This window comes from Saccopteryx bilineata, chromosome 1 (assembly GCF_036850765.1).
Source record: "Saccopteryx bilineata isolate mSacBil1 chromosome 1, mSacBil1_pri_phased_curated, whole genome shotgun sequence".
Classification (NCBI taxonomy): Eukaryota; Metazoa; Chordata; class Mammalia; order Chiroptera; family Emballonuridae; genus Saccopteryx; species Saccopteryx bilineata.
The window spans coordinates 87197904-87225523 of NC_089490.1; the positions used below are offsets into that span (position 1 = coordinate 87197904).

At 39.9% G+C, this 27620-nt stretch overlaps 1 protein-coding gene across 4 annotated transcripts in view; it reads right to left on the reverse strand.

Moving 5' to 3' along the window:
• TNRC6B (trinucleotide repeat containing adaptor 6B) overlaps nt 1-27620 on the reverse strand; it is a 288141-nt gene that overhangs the window by 132428 nt on the left and 128093 nt on the right. Inside the window, exon 1 of one of the 4 annotated variants that reach the window (XM_066257382.1) lies at nt 26551-26747. The exons of the other annotated variants lie outside the window; for them this stretch is intronic. Within the exon in view, the coding sequence (XP_066113479.1) occupies nt 26551-26555 (5 nt within the window). The 5' untranslated portion in view covers nt 26556-26747. Of the gene's footprint in view, nt 1-26550; nt 26748-27620 lie in introns of those variants that run through there. 4 annotated transcript variants of the gene reach the window in all.

Below are 27620 nucleotides of genomic sequence, written 5' to 3' on the forward strand. Positions count from 1 at the left end.
ACAAGAGTTTATATATACACTCATAGTTAGTAATGGTTTGTTTAACCTGGAGTAGAGGAAAACTGCAATCTATTTCCAATTACAATACCCTAAAAATAAGTCATTTGATTCTTTCAAATGTGAAAGGTCAAAAGTGGAAACATTCTTGTTAAAACTCATAATAGAAAGCTGCTCATTTCCAAAACAGATATACCAGAGGCAAACAAAATAAAAGCCATTCAGAGGTTTAAAAGCCTGTTCTGGAGTTTAAAGCAGTGTCTGAAGCAGGGTATACAAGAATATAAACATCAAATTAAATGGCTTTAAGCTGAAAAAATAGGAATTCTCTACCTTTTACAATACACCATGCAAAGTTTTTAAAACCCACCCATACAATATTCTTTTGGTATATACTACTACTTCAAACAAAGTAACCTGACAATATGTAGTGATTAGCATTACATAAATGATCCTTTCAAATTTGGGCAAAATTCATTTAACTACTTCTAAAATTGTATTATTTGAGCACTGGCAAATTTCCAGATAAAAACCACAGTGTTAGTAGACAAACTTAAGTAAACACAATCTGGAATTAAGCCAGTATTTCATATTCTGTATTACTCAAGTTCCAGCTGTTATGTGACAAAGAATTTCAGACAAATGTTCCCCATTCTCTATCTATATAGTTTCCCACATCACTCTAACAGGCTAACAAATCCACTGGAAAAAAAACTTCATGATAGTAAGATAATTAAATAGTTTTGTGTGTGTGTGTGTGTTTTTTTTACAGAGACAGAGAGTCAGAGAGAGGGATAGATAGGGACAGACAGACAGGAACACAGAGAGATGAGAAGCATCAATCATCAGTTTTTCGTTGTGACACCTTAGTTCTTCCTTGATTGCTCTCATATATGCCTTGACCGTGGGCCTTCAGCAGACCGAGTAACCCCTTGCTCGAGCCAGCGACCTTGGGTCCAAGCTGGTGAGCTTTGCTCAAACCAGATGAGCCCATGACCAAGCTGGCGACCTCAGGTTCTTGAACCTGGATCTTCCGCATCCCAGTCAGATACTCTATCCACTGCGCCACTGCCTGGTCAGGCAATAATCAAATAGTTTTTAAAGCTCCTAAAGCATAAGTATGCGAAAATGTGGACAAGACAATTTTCAGATTATTTATAAAAGCAAAAACCATGAACTTAAATGTCCCTTGGCAATAGCTGATATTTACTGAGTGTTTGCTACATGCCACACACAGTGTAATAAGCACTGTATATGTCTCAAAACATTTCTGTTAGATGGGGACTAGTAACATCTCTAATCTACAGATAAGGAAACTGAGATACAATGAAGTTGGGAAAGATTTCATATTGCTGGCAGAGCTGGGATATGAATTTATAGCTTGAGCTACCACCACCATATTCCACTCTCACGAGAGGGGGCTTAAAGGAACGACACCTCCGGCTGACCAGGCAGTGGTGCAGTGGATAGAGCATCGTACCAGGACACAGAGGACCCAGGTTTGGGGACCCAAGGTTGCTGGCTTTAGCGCAAGCTCACCCAGCTTGAGCACGGGGTCGCTGGCTTGAGCAAGGGGTCACTCACTCTGCTGTAGCCCCCTGGTCAAGGCACATATGAGAAAGCAATCAATGAATAAACTAAGAAGACTAAGGAGCTGTAACAAAGGATTGACGCTTCTCATCTCTCTCCCTTCCTGTCTGTCCCTATCTGTCCCTGTCTCTGTCACACACAAAAAAAGAGACGACACCTCCAAAACACAATGCCATGAAGCTATACAGAGAGGCACGCACTGTGCCTTTCGACTGCTGAACACTAATTCCTAGGAACGCAGAGTGCCCACGACACTACAAATATCATTATAATCTGCAATATATATACATTCATACCTACATAAATGAAATGCCTGAAAGAACATGCCTTAGTTGTTATCAGTCATGTCTCCATGAAGCAGAACAGGGTGAGTTAAAACAAGAAATGGGAAACTCTGAAAATTTTATGTATGTTTCATGATTTAAAATTTTAGGCAAGAACATTACTTTTAAAATTCCTTTTAAATCCTGAAACAATCTCAAAGTTATAGAATAGTTGCAGGTATAGTATAAAGAACTCTTCTCCCAGAACCAGTGAGAGTAAGTTGTCAATCTGATGATTCATCACCCCAAATATTTTTTTCCCCAAATATTTTAATGTATACCTATATCCCTTAAAATAAAAACCTCCTATGTAACTAAAGTACACTATCAAAATCCAAACATCAACACTGATACATTACTACCATTTAATCCTCATGTCCTATTCAAGTTTTACCACTTGTCCCAGAAATGGTCTTGAGAGCAAAAGACCCCAGGTCACAATCACATGTGGCATTTAGTGGACATGTTTCTTCAGTCTCCTTCAGTTTGAAATAGTTCTTCAGTTGTGCTTTGACTTCATGACCTTCAAACTTTTGAAGTTTGAAGAATGTGCCTCCAATTGGGTTTGTCTGTTGTTTCCTCATGATAAGATTCAGGTCATGCACCTTGACCCGAATATCACTAAAGTGATGCTGTGTTCTCATTACAACCTATCAGGTGACACAATTTCAATCTGTTCCACTGCTGGTGATCACTCACAGTTAAGGTGGTGTCTGCCAAGCTCCCACACTATACATTCTTTTCATCCCTTTGTATTTGATAGGTCTTTTTCAAAGAGGTATTTTTAAATTCAAATAGGTATTCCTCAAACTGTGAATTTATTCATGGATCCACAGATATGCTTTATTGCAAAGTAGGTGACATTATGTGGGAACCCTTAGTTGAATAAGAGAGAGCTTAATCCACGACTATACTTCTTAAATTTTGATGATCAAATAATTCCAGATTTGGCCAGTGAGAACACCTTCACACTGGATTTGGTGTCCTTTTAACACATGTCCATCATTCTTTGAAGACTTCTTTGCCTTTTTTAGCACAAGATATTCCAGGTTCATCATAAACTTTTCTGCTCTAATCCTTAATCCAGGGTCCCCAAACTATGGCCCGCGGGCCACATGCGGCCCCCTGAGGCCATTTATCCAGCCCCCGCCGCATTTCCAGAAGGGGCACCTCTTTCATTGGTGGTCAGTGAGAGGAGCAAAGGATGCATCACAAAGCACGGTGTTGCTCACGTACAGTACTACTTCCAGTGCTGTGGAATGCATGCGTCACGACTCCGGAAGTGCGTCATATCATTTGTTACGGCTAGCAGTGACAAATATGGAACTGGATACTGACCATCTCATTAGCCAAAAGCAGGCCCATAGTTCCCATTGAAATACTGGTCAGTTTATTGATTTAAATTTACTTGTTTTTTATTTTAAATATTGTATTTGTTCCCATTTTGTTTTTTTACTTTAAAATAAGATATGTGCAGTGTGCATAGGGATTTGTTCATAGTTTTTTTTTATAGTCTGGCCCTCCAACAGTCTGAGGGGCAGTGAACTGGCCCCCTGTGTAAAAAGTTTGGGGACCCCTGCCTTAATCAGTCATTCTTCCAAGACACTGAGGTTCCCTTTTTGTTAAAAAATGGTATTTAGAAGTCAAGATCTAAGCACGTGATGTGTTCATGGTGGTTGGGGTATTGCTGCTCCCAGGCACCCACCCTCTCTATGGACAGAGCAGAGAAATGCATGCAAATATGTGTGTATTAATATATGCACACACATGCATACATTTTACACCTACATTATTTCTATATTTGTCAATACTTATTAAAATCCATGATTCACACCAATACTTCTGATACCACCTACCATCACAGGATTCACTCTCATTTTCTCTCCTTCAATATTCGTAACTTCCTTCTCCAACAGTGAGAGGTGCTGGCTCCCATTATTTTTAACATACTTATTTGATCAATTCCCCTTATTTTACCAATCTCTCAGTGCTGCTGACATCCCAGTCCCACATGGACATCCTTCTGGCTTCTCTTTGGCTCTGATAAACCACACCAAATACTCCCTTTATGTGAAGGCCTTCTCAGTCTCTATGGCTGAATCCCCTGGGCAGGCCAGCTACCTTCTGTCTACCTAACAGGCTTTGACAGAATTGTGTAGAAAGGAGAATAGGAAGAGAAAAATAATACTTTAAAATATTAAATGTAAAAAGAAATAAAAATAAAACAGAAAAAGAGTATCCATTAAATTAAAACTGGTGATAATTCAGACAGCCAAGCTAAAGTTCACTTTTGCATCATCTATGAAGAACAGGTTTGCTAAGTAAATTAATAGTGTAAACAAGCTTGCAACCCAGTTGTTTAACCTACTTAAGAAAACTAAGTTTTTCAAGCACTTTAAAATCACTGGGCATGTACTTGCCTTTAATTATTGCCTAATTATGAATAATTTCTATTTTCTTCATTATAGCTTTGATAACCCTTTATTTGATTATACTGTAAGAATTACTACTTATATTTGATGTAGTTAAGATCCTTTTTAAAATATCTCTGTATTAATCAATTTGGCTTTTCAATTAATCATCTAAAATAAAGTTTTTAATCATTCAATGATTTCTCCTTTTTAGTTATCCTATCATGCTGCTCAAAAGGAAAAATGTCTTTCAATGGCCATGCAGGCCTATCCCCAAAGAACTGCTCCACCACTCAGCACACCATCACTCTGGTCTCACTGTCATCCTGTTATTATGAACGCAGTGCTGAGGAGCCCCATAAAGCCATTAGTCCCGTCATTTGAGTCTGTATTTTATTTAAGCCATTTTACTTTACAAAACAGGGATTCACCCAATCAATTAACAAGTTAGTCTGTACTGCGTTTAAGAAGGCTTGCTTGGGAAAAGAACACATTCTAGAGTTACAGCACCTACTTCCTCCACATCCTTGTTTATGTGGCCTCAGATCAGTTACTAGGCTTTGGAAATTCCATCTTTCCAATGAAGGACAAACCATTCTTCTCAGCAGGTCAGGTGAGGACTAAATGAAATAGTGGGAAGAACCCGCTATATAACAAGGACTTAATAAATATGATTTCATGTCCAACCTCACTTCCCCCACCTCATGGGAAAATTCAGGATGATTCGGCTTAGTATTTTAAAAGTTGCCATACAGAACCTCAGAGGGAACACACAGAAGAACATGCCAGCTTAAACTCTGTCTACTCTATCACTGCCCCTGAACAAATCAAGAGGAAGATTTAAATATACCAAAGTTCCACAACCTAAAACTGAGCGACCAACTTTGTCCCTACCCAGGAGAACAGTAAGTATCGGTATTTGGGGGGTGGGGAGAGAATGAGGAATAAATAGACTATAATTTCTATTTGACTTCCAAATAAAGGTGCCAACTAGTCCTAGAGACCCCAATTAATCCTGGCTTGGAGGCACTGGAACTACTAAATGCACTATCTCAGTAGTGAGTTATTTGCTTTTTTGTCTAAGCAACTCTGTCAAGTACCAGTTATTAAATATTAGCATAAATTATCTGACAAAATAAGAACATGCTATTAAAAATCCATTAGAGGTAAGCAATTTTAAAAACCAAAGAAGTTAATGATGCACTATAGGCCATCCTAGCAGTGCAAAGAAAGAAAGAAGGAAAGAAAGAAAGGGGGGGAGGGGAGGGGGGGGGGAGGGGAGGGGAGGGGAGGGGAGGGGAGGGGAGGGGAGGGGAGGGGAGGGGAGGGGAGGGGAGGGGAGGGGAGCTGTGGTGGCACAGTGGGCCTCGACCTGGAACTCTGAGGTGGCCAGCTGGAAAACCCCAGGTTTGCCTGGTCAAGGCACATGTGGGAGTTGATGCTTCCTGTTCCTCCCCCTGCACTTCTCTCCCTCTCCCTCTCCCTCTCTCTCTCTCTCTCTCTCTCTCTCTCTCTCTGCTTTTCTCTCCCCCTCCCCTCTAAAATGAATAATAATTTAAAAAATGACAAAGACAAAATGCTAGTCCCTAATAGTGAACCAATCAAACCTGCAAAACTGCCAGCAGGTAATAAGACATTTCAAACACAGGGCCTCAACAAAAAACACTGGGATCAGGAGTGAATCTAAAAATTACCAGCAAATAATGCCAGATGACCTATACTTGCTCTATATTTCCAATTATCTGAACTATCTAAGCTTTGTTGGCATGCAAAATTATGTGGTTTTGGGCCTGACCTGTGGTGGCGCAGTGGATAAAGTGTCGACCTGGAAATGCTGAGGTCGCTGGTTCAAAACCCTGGGCTTGCCCGGTCAAGGCATATATGGGAGTTGATGCTTCCAGCTCCTCCCCCCTGTCTCTCTCTCCTCTCTCTCTCTCTCCCCCCCTCTCTCTTCTCGAAAATGAATAAATAAAAAAATAAAATTAAATTAAATTAAAAAATTAAAAAAAAATTATGTGGTTTTGGTGTATTGCTTCTTTTTTCTCTTTTTTTTTAAAGATTTTTTTAAATTGATTTTAGAGAGAGGAAAGAGAGAGAGAGAAAGGGGTGGGGGAGCGGAAAACATCAACTCATTGTAGCTGCTTGTGTATGTGCCTTTACCAGGAAAGCCTTGGGTTTTGAACCAGCGACTTCGTCAGCATTCCAGGTCAATATTTTATTCACTGCACCACCACAGTTTAGGCTAGTTTATTGCTTCTTTAAAAATAATAAAAATTTGTCTACGCCAAAGAGATGGAAGATATATAGTGGCATTCTTTCCAAACCTCTTCAAGAGCAAAGCCTGATATTAAAAGACTACGAATGAAATGCTGAGGTGCCATGAATATACATGTTGTCTCTGCAAATAATCTTCCTTATAAAGGATAAAATTGCCCACATGTTTTATTTGCAAAGCCTCTGAGCTTCCAAATGGCTTGCAAGCAAAGGTCAGAGTATCTCCCTTGGGTATGCCAAGAGCTAGACCCTGAGTGATATGTCAGAAGCTTCAGATACAGGTAGAGGGCACAGAGACTAAATTCCTCACCAAACATAAGTATACAGTAACTAGTTATCCAGAAAAGTTAATGTAACCTAAGACACAAGGGGACTCTCCCCAGGAAGAGAATACATTCCTGTTTGTCAAACTAGGAACTGTAACCAGAACCCCCAACCCCCAAAAGACTGCAGGCATACCAGTATTTCTGGAGAAAGATTCCCTCCTTTTAGGTACTACATACTAGACCTGCTTCTCTTTAGTCTCTCCATCCCTCAAAGTGGTACAGGCAGCTGTTCCGGCTCTTTGTTTAATGAGGGAAGATGAACAGAGAAGGTGTGCAACTCAGAGAATTCAGAATAATTTACATTTAAAGTCTTCTCTGTGCAATAGTTTTTGTCTCCTATTAAAGGACATTCAGGCATGAGCTTGGAGGTGATGAAAATTGAGTTTTCAAAAAGTACACTGTTGCCTAAAATATAGATACTTAATTTAAGGGTTGGAACCAGATAGTCCACAGCTCCCTTCTTCCATGCTACCCCAATATTTCTCCTAGAAGGAAGGGAGGCCCAGCAACTTCAGGAAGCTACTGCAAACCTATGTAGTTGGCCTGGGAGAAGCTTTCCTTTCTGGTTTCTTCCCAAGGCAGTAGAGTTTAGTGATCAAACACACAAACTCAGCAGCCAAGTCTGTCAGGTCACTTCCTGCCAGTGTAACCTTGGGCAAGATATACTGCTCACAAAAATTAGGGGATATTTCAAAAATAAATACAAAGCTATAAAATATCCCCTAATTTTTGTGAGCAGTATACTTAACCTCTCTAGAGTTAAGAGTCTTCATTATGAAGATTAAGTGAATTAACATATATAAGGCACTTAGAACAATGTGCCTGGTGTTCATTATAGGAAGCACATAGGAACTAATAATACTTTTCCCTTCTAACAGATAAGTTCTCATCTCCGACCCAGACTTTCTTTCCCTATTCTTTCAGATCATTTGCCTGACCCTGGTTTTATCTTATTTCCAATCCAGCCTGTACTTTTTTGAACACTCACCAGCATTCCACAAAGGCTCCACCCCCTGGTTATACCACACTGCCTACCTAGGCCAATCCTCACTCAGCAACTAATTGTTCTTCACCTTGACTTTATGGGAAAGGCTACAAAGCCACAGTTCACTGCAATCACAAATAAAGGCTCTCCTCTCTTAGCTAAGCCCTTAGAGCTGGTAGATGCTTCTTCGTGTAGGTTTTTTTTTTCCTTTGAAGGTGGGGGAGGGCAGGCTTAGTTTTCTAAATGTTTTCTCTTTCTTTTCACTCAGATTTCATCTCCTGTTTTATAGAGAGGAAGGCCTTCTATTCAGAGGTGAATGCCTCCCTGGAGGAACTCTCAAATATTCTTCTCTCCATTTCCAAATTTACTCTCCCTTCTCCAAGGCTAACTTGTCACCCATGCAGCAAATTCCCACACCTCAGTTCTCATCTTGGACCCTTTCTCCCATGTTCAAGACAACGAACTGTATCAAATGCCTACTCAGGGTGTCAGGCTCAGTTCACAGATGTTGAGAACATAGAGCTTATCCTTGTACTTACAATGATTACTCCTCTACTTGCTCTTTCCCCTTAGCCTTCTGATTCATATATAGTTTAGAATGTAAGTCCCACAAGGGGAGAAATTTTTATCTATTTTGCTCACTGTTTTATTCCTAGAGACTAGCATACCTTCTGGAACACACAAGGCACTCAAAAAATTCTGTTAATTCAAGTCATCCTTGATTGAGTTATTCATCCAACACATGCTCAGAGCACTCAGTGGGGGGGGGGGGGCTGGGGTTACAGAGGTGAGCACAAATTTGTATTAAAATACAAATTCTGTCTTAGAGCTAATCACTGTAGTGACAAAGAGACCCAAGAACCAAGGGAGAGTATTTACAATGTGACAGACAATGACAAACAGGATGAACAATATCGTGCTGGGTTACTGGGCCCTAGTGGAGACCTATGGACCAAACCCTCACTGAGCAGTCAAGGCCGAACTTAACTGTCCACATCAGGACTCATCTCAGCTGAACCCCTGAGGCAAAGGTCCTGATGACTATCTTTCATACTTCCCTAAACTCCTTCCTATCTGGGTTTCTCTTACATCAACCCTTTTCCTGTTTCAACCCATTTCCTTGAGGAAGCACTGTTACTCCCCTGGACTTAGATGACCAGTTCTATATGTAAATTTCTCTCGAGTTCCATACCCTTATTTCTACCTGCCAAGTTGTAGTAAACATCCAGCAAACATTTAAAACATATCTCAAGCAAAACAAGTCTCTCAGCCCCCATCCTCACCCTACTACACACTCCAAACCCATGTTCCACCCACTGGATGCCTATCCTAACTCATAGCATCACCCATGCACCCAGCCTGGTGCCTACCCACAACTCCTCTCTTTTTCTCATCATAGCCTATGAATTCCTCTTTCAAAGTCCCCAAAATCTGTTTTGTTCCATTTTTACCGTCACTGACTTAATTTACTTTTTCCAGTCACTCCTCTTGCTTTGACTATCTGCCCCCAATCTCTCCCCCTCCCATCAGTCCGTCAACATGGAAACCAAATGAAACAAGCTGGGTTTTTTTAGGTGTTTGAATGCAACAATTTTTATTTCCAATGGAAACTACATTTGAAAGGATAAATTCCACAAGAAAATTTGTAAATGTTGTGTGACTATTAATACTTTTAAATTTAATGTGCTTAAAGGTGTTATGAGCACACTCATGCAGCCAGTACCCTTACAAACTAAAGAGAGTAACTTGACGTCTACAAGCAGCACCAAAACTGAGGTCTTTCCGTTTCTTTCACTACATGAAAAAGTTTCACTCTGAAGAAATTTTATTCCCCTTTCCCAGGGGTCCCCAAACTTTTTACACAGGGGCCAGTTCACTGTCCCTCAGACCGTTGGAGGGCCGGACTATAACTATGAACAAATCCCTACACACACTGCACATATCTTATTTTAAAGTAAAAAAACAAAACGGGAACAAATACAATATTTAAAATAAAGAACAAGTAAATTTAAATCAACAAACTGACCAGTATTTCAATGGGAACTATGGGCCTGCTTTTGGCTAATGAGATGGTCAATGCGTTCCTCTCACTGACCACCAGTGAAAGAGGTGCCCCTTCAGGAAGTGCGGCGGGGGCTGGATAAATGGCCTCAGAGGGCCACATGCAGCCCGTAGGCCGTAGTTTGGGGGCCCCTGACCTTTCCCGTGCCCTGTCTGTGGCTTTATCACTCTCTGTCTGGTCCTGTAAGTGACTGGGGTGTGGTGGGGTAGACGGTTCAGTATTGCTTCTGCCTGGACTTGTCACCTTGGGCCAGTAACTTCACCTCTGTGGTCAGTGACCTGATATGCAAGTTAATGCTCCCCTTTGTGGGAGGGAGTGAGGAGTCAGTGAGTAAGTTGAGCAAGTGGTCAGTCCTCAGTAAATACTATCTGATTATTGCGTTCAATATTATTATTATTATTGTCCCGGGGCAATGAATGCTTAGGTCTTCAGCTACAAGAGAGGCCACTGACTTTTCAATAGTTGAATTCCCTCTTGTTTTCCGTTCTTCTTCCTATCTTTCATTCTGTATTCCTCGTGTTCTGGGTCATTCCTTCATGTCCCCAATAACCCTCCTTTGTTCCCTTGCTTTCTGTGTTCCGTTCACGTCCCCTGGCAAGCTGGCTTTTTTAAAAACTACTTTCTACAAGACAAATCCCAAATTTCTTAAAATACAAATTCCAGCCTGACCAGGCGGTGGTGCAGTGTGGATAAGAGTGTCAGACTGGGATGCAGAGGACCCAGGTTCGAGACCCCGAGGTCGCCAGCTTGAGCACGGGCTCATCTGGTTTGAGCAAGAGCCCACCATCTTGAACCCAAAGTTGCTGGCTCCAGCAAGGGGTTGCTCGGTCTGGTGGAGGCCCACGGTCAAGGCACGTATGAGAAAGCAATCAATGAACAACTAAGGTGTTAACACGCAATGAAAAACTAATGATTGATGCTTCTCATCTCTCTCCATTCCTGTCTGTCCCTATCTATCCCTCTCTCTGACTCACTTTCTGTCTCTGTAATAAATAAATAAATAAATAAATAAATAAATAAATAAATAAATAAATAAAAAAATACAAATTCCAATCAACCTATCCACTCTCCTCTGGACAGCCTACACTTGTGCCCACTAAGAGCTCACCATTTCCCAGACTCTCCTACTCCCTAACTCCTTGCCTTTGCTTATGTTAGCTCCTCTGCCTGAAATGCTAATAATAAAAATAATGAAAATAGTAGCTTATATGGACTCCTAAGAATATGCTAAAGTCTTTAAACAAATTCTCACTTAATCCTCCTAACTATTCTTCGAGGTCTATACTATTGTTATTCCCCATTTTCCCAGTGAGGAAACTGAGGGACACAGATATTACTTGCCTAACACTGGGCTGACCTAACCACACGGCTGCTGTGACCTCAGAACCTTGGTTCTTTTTTCTTTTTAGAGAGAGAGGAAAGAAGGGTAAGAGAGAGAAGAGAGAGAAAAGCATCAAATCATTGCTCCATTTAGTTGTGCTTTGATTGCTTCTCGTATGTGTCTTGCCTGAAGACTGAACTGGTGACCTTGGGTTCATTGCTCCATTTAGTTGTGCACTGATTGCTTCTCGTCTGTGTCTTGCCTGAAAACTGAACTGGTGACCTTGGGTTCAAGCCGGTGACCTTGGGCTTGAGCTAGTGACCTTGGTGTTCTGGGTTGACCTTCTAACCACTGCGCAACCATGTGTCAGGCCAGAACCTTGGTTTTTAACCAGTATACTATATACCACACTGCCCCTAATTTAATTACCATCTCCTTTATCAAGCAACTCCTAATTACCGTTAAGACCCAGCTCAAATGCTTCCACTCTGATGAAGACTTCCCCAGTGACTTAGACCTCTCTCTCCCCACCCTCTCAGATTCCTTGGTATCATCTTTCCATCTTTATTACAGACAGCTTCACTGACCATTCACATTACACGTGAGTTCCAAAATAAAAGGTGTTTTTTTTTTAATTATTTTTATTTATTTATTCATTTTAGAGAAGAGAGACAGAGAGAGAGAGAGAGAAGGAGGGAGGAGCAGGAAGCATCAACTCCCTTATGTGCCTTGACTGGGCAAGCCCAGGGGTTTTTTTTTTTTAATAAGATTTTATTTTATTCATTATAGAGAGGAGAGAGAGAGAGAGAGAGAGAGAAGGGGGGAGGAGCAGGAAGCATCAACTTCCATATGTGCCTTGACCAGGCAAGCCCAGGGTTTCGAACCGGCGACCTCAGCGTTTCCAGGTCAACGCTTTATCCACTGCGCCACCACAGGTCAGGCTAAAAGGTTTTTTAAACAGGAGAAAAACCAAAGTTTACTATGTCAACATAAGAAATGTTCAAACCTGTAAGAATTTTTTTTACTGGTGACCATTTTATTTTAGTTTTAAATTAAATTTTTATTAAATTTATTAGGGTAACATTAATAGAATTATGCAGGTCTCAGGTGTACAATTATACAATGTATCGTTTATATACTGCATTGTTTGTTTACCACCCCATGTCAAGTCTCCCTCCATCACCATCCATTTCCCCTACCATCTCCCTCCCCGATCCCCTCCTGTAATCCTCACACTGCTGCCTGTGTCTGTAAATTTTTCTTTGCTTAATCCCTTCACTTTTTACCCCGTCCCCCACACCCATTTCCTCTGATAGCGTCAGTCCATTCTCTCTGTACCTATGCGTCTGCTTCTATTTTGTTAGTTTATTTTGTTCTTAAAAATTTTTAATGAGTTTTTTGAGCCAAACCAACTGTTTCTGGGAAGCAAAATCTCAGTAGATGAAGAAAATTCTCCAAAAAATGGCAGTTTTATCACCTATTTTATACATCAAAATCAAAGGGAAAGACTATAAGGAGGTTATATGAAATTCGCTGATAGATTAGAGAGGTGGGAGAAAGCAAAGTAGGGGAAATCTCTGGGATTGGATAAAAAGTTTAAAAAAATAAACACTATCTTTGGGTACAGGATACCCACATCTGTAGGTATAGGATAGCTGACAGTCAACAATTAACCATGACGCGGCCATGGCCCATTGACTCAGTGGTAGGGCATTGGCCTGGCATATGGATGTCTTGGGTTCGATTCCTGGTCAGGAAACACAGGAGAAGCACCCATCTGCTTCTCCACCCCTCACCCTCTCACTTCTCTCTCTCTTCTCCTCCTCCCCTCCTGCAGCCAAGGCTCAATTAGAGTGAGTTGGCCCTGGGCACTGAGGATGGTTCCATGGACTCTGCCTCAGGCACTAAAATGGCTCCGGTTGCAACAGAGCAATGGCCCCAGATGGGCAGAGCATTGCCGCCTGGTGGGCTTGAGGGTGGATCCCAGTTAGGTGCATGCAGAAGTCTATCTCTGCCTCCCCTCCTCTCACTAAAATAAAAACAAAAACAATTAACCATGAGAGGATTTGTGGTTTCTGTTTTGGTGTGGTGATTGTGCCCTAGAGGCCTAGGGAAAATAAGAATATTACCCTAAAAATCAGGTCTTTTTTCTCTTTGTACAATATTCTCAGCACTATAGTGCCTGAAAGTAAATAACTTACCATATTTCCCCATGTATAAAGATGCACCTTAATTTTGGGGCCCGAAATTTGGAAGAAAAAAAATGTATTCAATATTACATAAAGTTACTGGACTCAAGTTTTACTCATCAAAAAATTCATACAACTCCTCATCACTGTCAAAACTCCCATCCAGCCTGACCAGGTGGTGGGGCAGTGGATAGAGTGTCGAACTGGGATGTGGGAGGACCCAGGTTCGAGACCCCGAGGTCGCCAGCTTGAGCGCAGGCTCATCTGGCTTGAGCAAAGACCTCACCAGCTTAGACCCAAGGTCGCTGGCTCCAGCAGGGGGTTACTCGGTCTGCTGAAGGCCCACGGTCAAGGCACATGTGAGAAAGCAATCAATGAACAACTAAGAAGTCGCAACGCGCAACGAGAAACTGATGATTGATGCTTCTCATCTCTCTCCGTTCCTGTCTGTCTGTCCCTGTGTATCTCTGCCTCTGTAAAAAACAAAAACAAAAACAAAAACAAAACCCTCCTATCCATTAGCTTGTCCTCATCTTCTGTGTCTGATGACAAATTAGTCTTCAACAATGAGCGCAAAAACAAGCACGAAAAAGCAGGAAATGTAAGTAAAAATATCCACAACCACTGTATAAGATGTATCCAGTTTTTAGACCCCCAAATTTTCAAATAAATGTGTCTTACACATGGGGAAATACGGCCTTTCTCGAACAAATGCTCCAAAGTACAAAGGACGGAGAGATCTACCCTGCTCAAACTCAAATCTACCCAGTATGTTACTGCCTCCAAACACCCTACACTGCTAACCCCAATCTCCTTCTTCCTCCTCTCTGCCCCAAGACCCTTCCATGATGAAGAGTCAAAAAGCCCTTGCTAGGCCTGCCACTCGCAGAACCAGTTGATAGCATTATCACACCCAGGCAGACCAGTTAGCTGTTGGCCATGCTCCTCATCATTAATTAAAGGATTCAAGTGTATCTAAGAAGCACTTTCTCTCGATGAAAAAAGACAGAGGGGACATTTTATGTGGGGCTGCCGGATTTAAGAACTTTTAGTTACTTAAAATGTGAAAGTGGGATGGTAGACATAAAAATAAAAATGTACATAATATGACAAAACATCTGTTATGGCCACTATTCAAACTCATAAAGAGCCAACAGGCTAGCAAAAACATAAATAAGTAATGTTATTTAGTTCTGTGACCTACCTGACACTTTTACATAATCATCATTACTACCTCATTAAATCAGACACATTTTTTTAGCTTCTACAACTGCTCAGCACATAACAGAGTTGGCTTGTTGTTTTTTTTCTTACATTAAAGTAGAATGGTTATCTGTTTACAGTGAGGTCATAGCGAACAAAGCAATATTTTTAAAAGCTTGAGTCATTGAAACCCTTTATCACTGTAGTCAATAGGTAAGAATACAGTAAAGTAGTTCCAGGACTTGAAGTAAGGTTTATTCCTACTTGTAAGATTAATAAAAACCAGCAAGCACACAATTAATAGTAAAACGTTCTAAGAGATGGTCTATAATTAAGATAGGCTTCCCAAATGCTGAACTTTAGTTTTTTCTTTGAAATAATTATTATAAATGGTGGGTTTAAAAAAGGCCTTTCCTTGGCTAATTTAAAACTGGTAACTAATGTTGGATCCCAATATTGCTTTTGCAATGTTATAGTCCCCTGAAACCTAAGTCTGGGAAATACCATGTTAAAGTGTCTGAAGAGACTTGGGAAATAGCCAAATCCAGCTTGCTTCACTAGGAGGTAGTTTTAGAAAGTAATAATTGAAGTGGGAAGCTAACCATGCATTTCCCCAAATTGAGCCTAAAAAACAAACAAACCTGAAACATTAAGATTTTAGATATATATATGGCTTAAGATTTCCAATGCACGTTAGCATCTTAAAGACTGTAAGTCCTATAGTAGGCAAAGACCAGTTTAATTCAGCCTAATCAGGAAAAGAACCCTTTTTTTTGCAGGCAAACCTATTAGTACTCCATGAAACAGTGGGAAATATGGAACTAATAAAATGTATTGCTATGTGTCTGAAAACAGAATGTGTTAATAATGAAGAATTATCTTCGTGAAACCTGGAAAAGGAGTGAGGAATAACATTCCCCTCCAAAAATAAGAGTATGGCAGTATTTTCTATTGGGCTCTTCCAAGAAGAAATATACAATCTGGTAAAAGGGTGTTTTCTACTTAAGTTTCTATAAAATCTGGGGGAAAACATAAGTATCCATTCCTCAATATGGATGGCCAGCTCCTTTTGATCCACATGAAATGCTTTGGAGAGGAAAGACCACATTTTGATTATCAAAATTCTTCATCTCCCATGTTAAAGAAATTAACTTAAAAAAAACTGCTAATAAATTTGGTTGCTGTGGTAACTGAATAGAGTGATAATTTGATTTTCAAAATAAGCAAAACTGGGGATCATATCCTGGAATATGGCAACTCATAAGTCTTAAATCTTCAAACCTCAGTGAAACAACCCTTAGTGAATCATAAAATCAATTTAGTGGGATAGGATAATCAGCTCTTTTGATTTTTGTTTTGTTTTACAAAATGAACTTGAATAGAATATATCAGAATATATTACACATAGTATCAGAAAGTAAATACCTTTGCTTCAGTGTATACATTCATGTATGTACAAGATCTCAGTGCAAATTATGTCTTATTTTAGATCCAATCAAAAAGTTTGAAAACCACTGTTCTAACACAATTATTTGTCTAACTTCAGCTTATAAATAGAAACTTCTGGGCATAAAAAGAACAGCAATTATTTTCTGTAAGCAAAAAGAAACAATGGCACTGAGAAATACAAAACTTGCTCCTGGGAGAGGCAGTGAGGCATCTTCTGCTAAGACTCCTTACTTAGGAAGGCCTTAAAGATACTAAGTTCACCACTATATAGTCTGGTTTTAACAAAGACATAGATAGGTAACCAAAATGTACTTCTAAAGGAAAACAAAAATGTAAGATATTTTCATATTGATTAAAAACAACAAAAACAACCAGGACATCACAGAATAGCTGACACCCAAACTCTTAAGAGGGAAAAATAAACTACTGTCAGCTAAAATTAAATTGTGCAACAATCAAAAACCAACACTTACTCTCCAGTGTGAATAAGGTTTAGTTCCCAAGCACAATTCAAGATTATTTCTCGCTTTACTGGTTATTACAGGCATCCTTTGGAGATATTGTGGGTTCGATTCTAGACCACCACAATAAAATGAGTCTCACTTGTAAAAGCAAGTTGTAATCTTTTTTGTGGAGGGTCTTGCCTTCAATTTGTAAAAAATGCAATATCTGTGAAGCACAATAGAGGTAAGCACAATAAAACAAGGTATACCTGAACTTGGAAGGTCTAATTAGTAACTACAAGGCAGAATAAACCAATGTGATGATTAAATAAAAATCTCTGAACCTTTTTATAAACCATCCATATTTAGTAAATATTATACTGGCCCAGGATGGCAAGAAATATAAAATGAGTGTAACAGTCTAAGGTCAAGCTGCCTGCATATCATCAAAAAGAAGTGAGATAAAAGCACAAAATAACCAGGCCTTTGGTCTTGTAGTATTAGTTAGGATGTGTTGAGAAGGTTGGGACCACAGACTGAATGCTCTGACAACATTCAAACCTTAATTTCCTATCTTCCCACCTGGAGCACCACGTCACTGACTCCACAAGCTCAAAAAGGGGTGGGGAATACTCCCATCCAACCGAATCTGTTTTAAAATGTAAACCTCTGCATCTAGCGTATTTCTGAACTGACACAAACCAGTATGTTTTAAGGGCTTATATCAATATACTACTAGCCTGCTGACCATAGCCAAAAAAAACAAACAATTTTTTTTTGAGAGAAAGAGAGACAGACGAGAAGCATCAACTCATAGTTGCAGCACTTCAGTTGTTCATTGATTGCTTCCTTATACATGCCTTGACTAGGGGGTTCCAGCTGACCCCTTGCTCAAGCCAGCAACCTTGGGCTTCAAGCCAGTAATCCCACACTAAAGCTGGTGAGCCTGCATTCAAGCTGGCAGCCTTGGTGTTTCGAACCTGGGTCCTTAGCATATCAGGTCAGCACTCTATACATTGTGCCATCACTTGGTCAGGCCAAATTTTTTTTTTAATTCCTGTTTTAAATTTTGGAATCTGTATACTTTCATAAAAGGTTCATCTCCTCATATGCGAAGTTAGGATCTGACCCTTCCAATTCTAAAAATACCATTAGCATAAGCCAACAGGTGTTCCAAGAAATACTAATCCTGTGAAATGTTTTGTGATGGTAAGAATTCTCTGTGATACTTTGGCTATTTTCAAAGGGCACATTAATTGTAAGGTAACCTATTTTACTTTGCATAACCCTGTACTGTCCAATATGGTAGCCACACATGGCTAGTGTGCACTCGTAACAAGGCTAAAATGATCAAGAAACTGAATTTTCAATTCTACTTTAGTTTAATTAACTTAAATTTTAAATTGATACTTATTTCCATTACTGGAAAACTTTTGTATGTTTGGAAAAACTTTGATATGTGAATATAGTTTTTCAACTATAAATGTTATGAGCTCTAGATACAGATTAAGCATTTCCAAAAAAAATTGTGTTCAAACTAAAATGTAGTATATGTGGTATAATAAAATACACATCAGAGCCTGGCTGGTGGTGGCACAGAGGATAGAGCATCAACTTGGGATGCTGAGGTTCCAAGTTCAAAATCCGAAGGTCACTGCCTTGAGTGCGGGCTCATGCAGCTTTAGTACAGGCTTGCAAGCTTGAGTGCGAAGTCACCGGCTTGAGCCCAAAGTTGCCGTCTTGAGCAAGGGATCATTGGTTTAACTTGAGCCCCCACCTCAGTCAAGGCACATATGAGAAGCAATCAATGAACAACTATAGTGACCCAACTGTCTCTCTCTTTCTCTCTTGCAAAAAATAAATAAAAATAAAATAAAATACACATCAGATTTCAAAGACTTAGTATTTTAAAAATGTCAACTATCTCAATATTTGTGTATCAATCACACTGAATTGACAATATTGTGCATACTGGGTTAAAAAATATTAAAATTAAGTTCAGCCCCTGGTCAGTTAGCACAGCTGGTTAGAGTGTTGTCCTGAAATACCAAGGTTGCAGGTTTGATCCCTGGTCAGGGAACATATGAGAAGTAACCAGTGAATGCACAACTAAGTGGAACAACAAATGAAGGCTTCTCTCTATCCCCCTCCATTCTCTTGTCTCTCTAAAATCAATCAAGAAAAAATTTAAAAATTGAGTTAAATTCAATTGTAACTTATTTTACACCTATTTAATGTAAAATAACAAACACATGTCTCTTCCACTCTATTTCTACTGAACGATGCTGGCATAACCTAATGATTCCCAAATCTTTCCCACAGGAACACATCCCACTACCAGGTTTAGGAACACTGCCATAACCAAATACTGTTCTTCTGTGCAGCATCAAAACCTGCTGACCACTTCTGAGAGTGAGAAGTCCTTTCCTCATTTTCAGTAACTATTACTAACTGTCCTACACAACCACCTCTATTTCACTCCTTACCCAGGTCCTCTTTCTCTTCCTGTCCCCATGGCCCAGTTCTCAGTTTTCTTTCTCATTCTCTATACTTCCATGGTGACCTCATCCACTCTCTTGGCTTCAACTATCATGTCTATGTGGATGATTTCCAATTCTTTATCTCCACTTTGACCTCTTTCTCAAGCTTCAGCTCCACATTGTCAGATGCTTACCAAACAGATCCATCTGAAGTCCCACCAACTTCTTAAACTCAGAATGTCTGACCTGTAATTCCTCATTTTCATTTGTTGAATATTCCCATCATTCACCTTGAAAACCTGGAGTCTCTGGTCCCTTTTCTAGCCCACTGCCACAGTCTTATAACAAGACCATTCATAAGAGTTCTTTTGCTGTAGCCTCTTAACAGGCCTGCCTAACTTTAAATTCTCCCCACTGCCCTCCCCACTCCCACCCCCAGTCTTCCTTTAGCCCACTGCATTTTAGTCTTCTCAAAATACCACTTTGGTCATGTTGCTGTCAAATTTTTAACAGGTCCCCAACTGTCTACCATGGCAATCCACACTGCACAGCAGGTACCCCAGCACTCTTGTACACATCAATCCTCCCTGAACACAACTAATCCTCTAGCTAAAATATCCTGTTCTCACAATTCTGCCCCAACTAAGGCTCAGCTCAAATACAAGGTCCTCATAAAGCCTCTCTGATCAACCTAGCTAACATTAGTCTTTCTCTGCCCTCAAACTCTTTTGGAATTTCTCATGGCAACCACTGAGATACCAGAGGTAAGTGGCCTATCTTTTCTGTAAGATTGTGTCCCCATAACAGCACCTGATAGCACTTTGCACTACACACTACCGTCACTGAACATTGTACCAAAGAAATCAACTTAAAAAAAAAATCTTGATAAACTTAGGACTACTGATGATTCTCAAATTTTTATCTCCAGTCAGATAACTAATTACTCCAGACCCCTACTGAATTCATAATGAATCCCAAGATTCAGTAATTCCAAAATTGAACTCATTATCTCAACCCCACATATGTCCTGTCTAAATGGACCCTAACTCAGTGAATGGAACCACCTTCCCACCAATAGCTCTGGTCAGAGACAGAGGTATCATCTTTAATTTTCTCAACCCACATCTTCTCACTTCTCAAACTTAATGATCAGGTCCTGTGAAACCATCTACCTAAATGTCTCTGGATTTACCCACTTCTTCCCAACTTCCCAACTGTCAGTCCAGGCAAGCCACTGTTAAACTTGAGATTACTGCAATACCATCTGGTCTGACACTCACGCCTCAAGCCATTTTCTATAGTGCAACTAGAAGTCATCTTTTATTAAAAATCCATTCTGAACAGATGAAGTTCATGCTTAAAACCATTCAATTATTCTCAAGTTAAAAAGACTTCCAGGCCCTGGTCAGTTGGCTCAGTGGTAGAGGATCAGCCTGGCGTGCGGGAGTCCCGGGTTCGATTCCCGGCCAGGGCACACAGGAGAAGCGCCCATCTGCTTCTCCACCCCTCCCCCTCTCCTTCCTCTCTGTCTCTCTCTTCCCCTCCCGCAGCCAAGGCTCCACTGGAGCAAAGTTGGCCTGGGTGCTGAGGATGGCTCTGTGGCCTCTGCCTCAGGCACTAGAATGGCTCTCGTTGCAACAGAGTGACGCCCCAGATGGGCAGAGCATCGCCCCCTGGTGGGCATGCTGGGTGGATCCCCGTTGGGCGCATGCGGGAGTCTGACTGCCTCCCCATTTCCAACTTCAGGGGGAAAAACAAAACAAAACAACAAAAAAAAACTTCCAAACATGGCTTACAGGCACTTCTGCATCTGGCCAGTGTTTACCTATTCAGCTTCACTTCTTATTTTTCAGATCATCCTTTCTCTTACACACATCACACTCCAACCATGTCCAAGTACTCAATATGCAGTTCTCCAAATATTCCGGTATCCTCTCTTGCCTCAGGGCCCTTGCACAACTGGTAGGGTTGGGTGTCCCTCCTTTAAAATCACACAATAACCCAAGTACTGGCTAACCTCCTTGCATTCATATTCTTTCTAACTTTAGCAATGGTGCCTGGAGAAAAGCTTCATGCTACTCCTATGCAAGCACTTATGTCAACATATGGCATGTAATAGGTAGTCAATAATTATTTGCTAAGTAAATGAGTAAATATATAATAACTGGAAAAAAAAGAAAAACAACAAATTCCAAGGTCAATGAATGAAAGTCATTTCTATAAAATTAGTAAGTCAATAGCACTGTATAAAGTGGGCAAATGAACTAAATTCTCATTTTATCTGTCTTTTGGTCAAACCTATTAATAGTTTGATTAAATAAATAGAACTGATATGAGTAGGCTTGGAATAATCAAAATGAAGGGAAAACACTGTATTCTATGTTCCCTTTGGCAATTCATCTGAAACTGTTGAGAACATTTTGATGCAAAACACAGAATGCATGAAAAGCAGCCAAACAAAATGTGGATACATCACAACAAAGAACCTAAAGGAAACTGTAGAGCCTGAAGAGAGAACATCAGACCACAGAAATGTAGGGACTTTAATAAAACAAAAGGCTCAGCACTGCTTCTGTCCTTGTCCAGGCTGAAGTTCTACAATCAGTGCACATCATGATCAGGGAGCCTTGAGAAAGAATGGAGGTAGGTATCTGTGGGAACATAAAAACCTTTCTGGTTTATTTAATAAAGGGGAAGGAAACACTAAGCAACAAGAGTAGGTGCTGGCCCTTCCATACAGCATTTCCTTTATGCTTCACATTTTACTGATGAAGAAATAGGGGCTTATGGTCATGTAGCTGGTCCTGGTGACCTTGTAACTCAGAATTAACTCATACATTTTTTTTTGAGCACTTATTCCTGCTAAGCCATGTCCTAGATGCTGGGGATTGAACAATGAGAAAAACAAAGTCTGCTCTCCTGAAAGCCTATGGTTTAGTGGGGACTGATGCAGCACAAATAATATAATTTCAGATGGTGATACAATTAGGGGTATTAAAAAGTAAAACTGAGGAATGTTATAGAGTAACTAGGGAGGTAACTCAGGTTTCAAGGTTCTCTGAGACAATTCAAAAGGTAAATTGGAGGAGATACTTATGTAGGGTTAAAGAAGATGGATAAAGTGACTATCAGGTCCAACATTAAATGGAAGTTTCTAGAACTACTAGAAGCAAAAATTGCCATTCATTTCCCAATTATTAGTAAAGTGACCATCAAGTGAAAGGTCCTTATCCTAGTCATAACCCCAAGCAGTAGGTTAGTCACTAGATGGCAAACATTTCCACATGAATCAAATGGTTGTTAAGGGTGATGGTCCAACCAAATTCTTGGATTCCCCAGCACCTGACACACACCAGGGAATAATAAATAATAGCTGAATGAATATATACAGGAAGGAAGGAAGAAAGGAGAGCATGTTAAAATGTCACTGTCACAGGTTAAATCCCTTTTCAGGCAAAGTGGCTTTAGTTCACCCCACCTCACTCTACCACCAGTCTAAATCACAAGAAGCAGGTGAGGGAAGTCACATTAGTGTAAATTCAGGAATAAGACTGTACTAGGAAGCAATTAGCATATGCTGTCCCTTTCCCTAGCCAATGGTCAGAAACCCCAAGTCACATGCTTCACTTAAGAAAAATCTAATATCCAAATCATGACTAAAAATTAATAAGGGATAGTTATTTGGCTTCTTTAAATAAGGACTCTCTTAATACAGATACTCAGGATACTTCTGTACCTATTATTCTAACTACTGTACATATACAACCAAGTTGTTAACCTCTTTACCTGAGTATCATCCTGCTAGATTGGTACTCCTGGAGGGTAGGGACAAAGTACATTCATCTGTGTTGCCTCAGGCCTTGCTCAGTTTACAATTCAGAAGGTCAGCGATTATACTGAGTTAGAAAAATTAAATTTCTTCAAATCTTTTCAGTCATGGGGCAGTTGGATAGGGTGAGACCCAACCCTTACTACTGTTATCTGCTAGGCCGACTCTGTAGAACCTGAAGCTCTCATCCTCACATCACTCTTTTAGTGTCGCTCATACAGTTGAAGAACTGGAAAAGCCTTAGAAGTCTTTATTTGAATTTTAAAAGTTTATTTTTATTTTTTTACAGAGACAGAGAGAGTCAGAGAGAGGGATAGACAGAGACAGACAGACAGGAATGGAGAGATGAGAAGCATCAATCATTAGTTTTTCATTGCGCATTGCAACACCTTAGTTGTTCATTGATTGCCTTCTCATACGTGCCTTGACTGCGGGCCTTCAGCAGACCGAGTAACCCCTTGCTCGAGCCAGCGACCTTGGGCTCAAGCTGGTGAGCTTTTGCTCAAACCAGATGAGCCCTCACTCAAGCTGGCGACCTCAGGGCCTCGAACCTGGGTTCTCTGCATCCCAGTTTGACGCTCTATCCACTGCACCACCGCCCGGTCAGGCTAAAAAGTTTATTTTTAAAGGATTGTGTTAGTGGTGATAGAGAATAACAAATGGCCATTCCAAGCTGAACAACAGAGTTGAGTTGGTGCCATATATCGAAGTTGCCAATGCTTCCTCTCAGGCATCTAGATATAAAGACTAAAAAACAGTTTAAAAATAAGATACCATCTTCTGATAGATAAGCGTTACCAATTTTTTGCGAAGTTTCAGTAAAATCTTAATAAGGAATCTGTGACACTTTTTTTCTGAGACAGAGCAGTGCTGTGAATAATGACATTACTATAACATCACAACTAGATCTAGCATAAGGAAATATGGATGGGGGAGGGAAGAACTTTAATAAGGATTATGTTCATTTTCCCCAGTAAGAAACTTCCTTTGTATATGCCATCTCTTTTTCAAATACCACAATATTACAGTTCTCATATGCCGGTATTTTGCTATTCACAGGATTAGCCACATCTTAAAGTTTTTAAACCTTCATTTTATACTACTTAACAGAAAGAAACTTCAGCAAAAGGCACAAATTAGATACTATCCATCTGCACACTTGATTTATTACTCATTTTCATTTGCTTCTGAATTACCATAGTTTTGGTATGCCATTAAAGATTGGCTCTGCAGGAACTTAGATCCAAAATGGCAGCTGAGCTTCTGAAACTCAATAGAGCCATACATTTAACGTGAAACCGGGTCTTATTTATCTCACTTTTCAACCTGCCTAGGAGAAAGGAATATTTATAAAAAACATTTCAAGAATTAGACAGCATTTGTCAATGTTCATTATATCATTCTCTTTCTTGCCTAGGAGAGTAGGCACCCTGTTTCTGGTTCCTCGCTCTGCAAAGTGAATTAACCTGCTATTCACATTTTGACACAGTTCACCCCCCCCAAAAAAAAAAAAAAAAGCTAATGGCAATATATGGAAAGCCTGGATTTTTCTCACTCTTTTTGTAAGATCAACTTTGGAAATGAATGTAAAATGAATCATCTAACAAGCAAAGGCCCAAATAGGCACTGTCATTTTCAGGAAAACAGCAGCAAAATCAGAGCTCTGATTTTCCCAAGGTCCACTACAAAGCAACACTCCTTATCACTATGGCAATTTCTGTCCTTTCCTTTAAATTAAAACTGTAAAAAAAAATTTTAAAGAGACAAATTTGTTCCGGACTACCACTCTAATGTAGTATTTCCGATCCTTCTTACACAAAAGCTGAACTTGTACCACCAAAAAATTTACACTGAATTCAAACCATTGCTTTACTCCTTATGTAGAAAAGAATATAATATTTTAGAAAAATAATAAAATACTTGTTCTTTAGAGACAGAGCATTTTAATTATCTTTATATATTTAAATAGAAAGTCTTTTTATTAAGTTAGCGTGAAAGTCCCTTCATCTACACATAATTGGCTAAAGAAACAGGCCATTTTCAACACAACAGGCCAATCCATTTCAACAGAGAATAAAGCTTCTGAAAGCACTATACACCCTCTTCTAGACTGTCAAATTTTCAAATGGTCCAGCATTTTTCCCCATGTTTTTTTAACACTTTCAGATCCAGCATCTTGTAATTAGATTAATAACAAAGGAACAACAAAACAACCAATGCTCCTTCTCATCAAAATTATTCCATTTATGCCTAATTAGCTTTAATCTAAGTCTATATATTTAATGATGGGGATATGATAATTCAATCTATTTGCATATTTTAAAAATCTTTCTAAACTATACCTTGTAACAGATTTAGAAGAACAGTCTCTTTTTCATGCCAATACTCCCAGGCATAAATCAGGATACAAATTAGGGGGGGGGTGGAAAAAGCAAGGCCTCTCAGAGCCAGAGATGTGCTGAGGGGGTGGGGTGATTTACCCAGGGGGTGGGGGCAGTTTACCCGCCACATCACAAACTACAATCTTTTCAGCCCACCAGACCGAGAAGCATTACATCACACTCTCACAATGATAGGGGGAGGTGGCTCTGAGAAAGCAAGTTTTCAGCTTTCTTCCCTCCCTGCTTCCAGGCTTTCTAGAATCCTGCATTAGGAGTAATGGAATTTAACTTCAGGGCACTACACAGTTTCAGGGGTAAGTAACATATGTACAAACACAGCTACTTATTTATGTGACATTCAATGACCAATTTACAATGGAAACATGGCCAAAAAGGCCACCGAACACAGACAGATGCTGAATTTGTGCTAAAAAAAATCTAATTCATCTGTATAAAATTAAACAAAAAAATGTAATCTGTGAGAAATGGCAAAGGCCAATCTCCAGGGAGAACCTGATAAAAGAAATAATTCTTTATCAGGGTGATAGCTGTTATATCTGTAAAACACTATGTTTACAAGTTAGCCCTACAGTTTGGTTCAAAATAACAGCGCATCTGGCTGCACATTTAAGAACACATAGAGATCCAGTGCAAATGAGCGCGCGCAGAGGAGAGGGGTGATCCACACACTGCTCCCGAGGCTTTTAACCAGGGGAATCTACAAATCCCAAACCTCCTGGCGTTCACTCGCCCCCAGCCTGATGTTTAAAATGTATCAGTTCTCATTTTAGGTTTTACATCTCTCTAGGAAGGATGGCCTAGCTTAAAAAAAAAAAAAAAAAAAGGCTTTCCCGTGGAAGTACTTGCCCTCCCAGATCCTTTGTCGGCCTTAGCAGCCGAAAGAATGCAAACCCATTTATATTTATGCAAATTTTTGCAGCAGATTTAAGGAGGCAGGGAGAGGTCTGTGTTTTTTAAAATCCTCTTTCTAAATATCAAGTTTCCAATTACAGCTTTATTTATTGGCAAGACAAAAACGATGATGAAAGTCACAGACATTAAAAGTGCAATTAAATCATTTCAAAATCTAAATATTTTACCAAGGCTTTTCCATTTCTAAAATGCCGAACCAAAAGTACATCATGGGTCTGATTTACACAGATTCACGATATGTCTGAAGCCAGACTCTATGCTAGACAAATGTCGATTTGCAACACCATTAGTGAAAACGGTTAGACAAGATCCATATAAATCAATTGGTTTTAAAAATTGAAAGTATTTACCAACCTCATAAAGTGCAGCAGTGCTTAAATCCAGCAAATTGAGGCATACAAGGTAGAAATGGAAATGAAAAAAGGTCCAAAAAATGATTTCTTTTTGTCTTTCTGTATTTGTATTTTAAATATTCAGAAACCAGCAGAGACTCTGTCGGCCATTTTGGCTTGAACTAACTCTCTCTCACTCACTCTCCCTCTTGCTCTCTCTCTCCCCCTCTGTCTCTAAAGGAAGCAGCTTTTTGTGACCTTCAAATAGAGGCAGATCATGTGACTTCGGGTAGATTTGTCAATCAGGAAGGAGGCGGGACCTGGGGAATGAAACTGCCTTAAAGAGAAAGCGGCCCTTTTCCACTCTCATTTGTGAAGCTGTTATCTCATACTCTCCACCTACACACACTGAATGTGAAAGTGGCAACAGCATAAGGGTAACAGATGAACAAAATATAAAAACCTTTATTGGTTTATAGAAATATACTCAGTTGCTAACGATTCTTGCAGATCTTGGAGCTTGGCTGGCTTTCTATAGTTACTCTAGATGTTTGGGCAAGCACAGGCTGGCAAACTGCTCTTGAAAAGAGGGCTTAAACAATGCTTTACCCAAATAATAGACTTTAGTTTTTAAAGATCAAGGTGAAATACAGGGCACAACTCATCTCTAACAAACTCCTAAAACTAATAGGAAGACTGAAAGGAAATACACCAAAGTATAAATTGTAAATGGTAATTCAGAGATGTTAAGTGTTTTATCCCAAATCACACAGCTAGGCAGCTGCAAAACAGGGACTGGCTTCCCAATTGAACTACACATTCATTGTTTTGGGTGTATGCGTGTTTGGTACTTTCTCCACCCCAAATAAAAACTTCGCTACAGCATAGCAAACTAAATTCCTCTAGGATAAGGCAGATCTGAGTCATTAACCTACTCCCCCACCTGAGGAGTAGCTCTGCAGCTGACATGCAGTAAGCACTAAATTTAAAATCTGCCTGGTTTCCCCCATCCGTAGGTCCCTTCTATCTGCTTCTAGATTTCCAACGACCAAAAAAAACTCACACAGGGTTTGTGTCTCTAGCCCTGGGGCT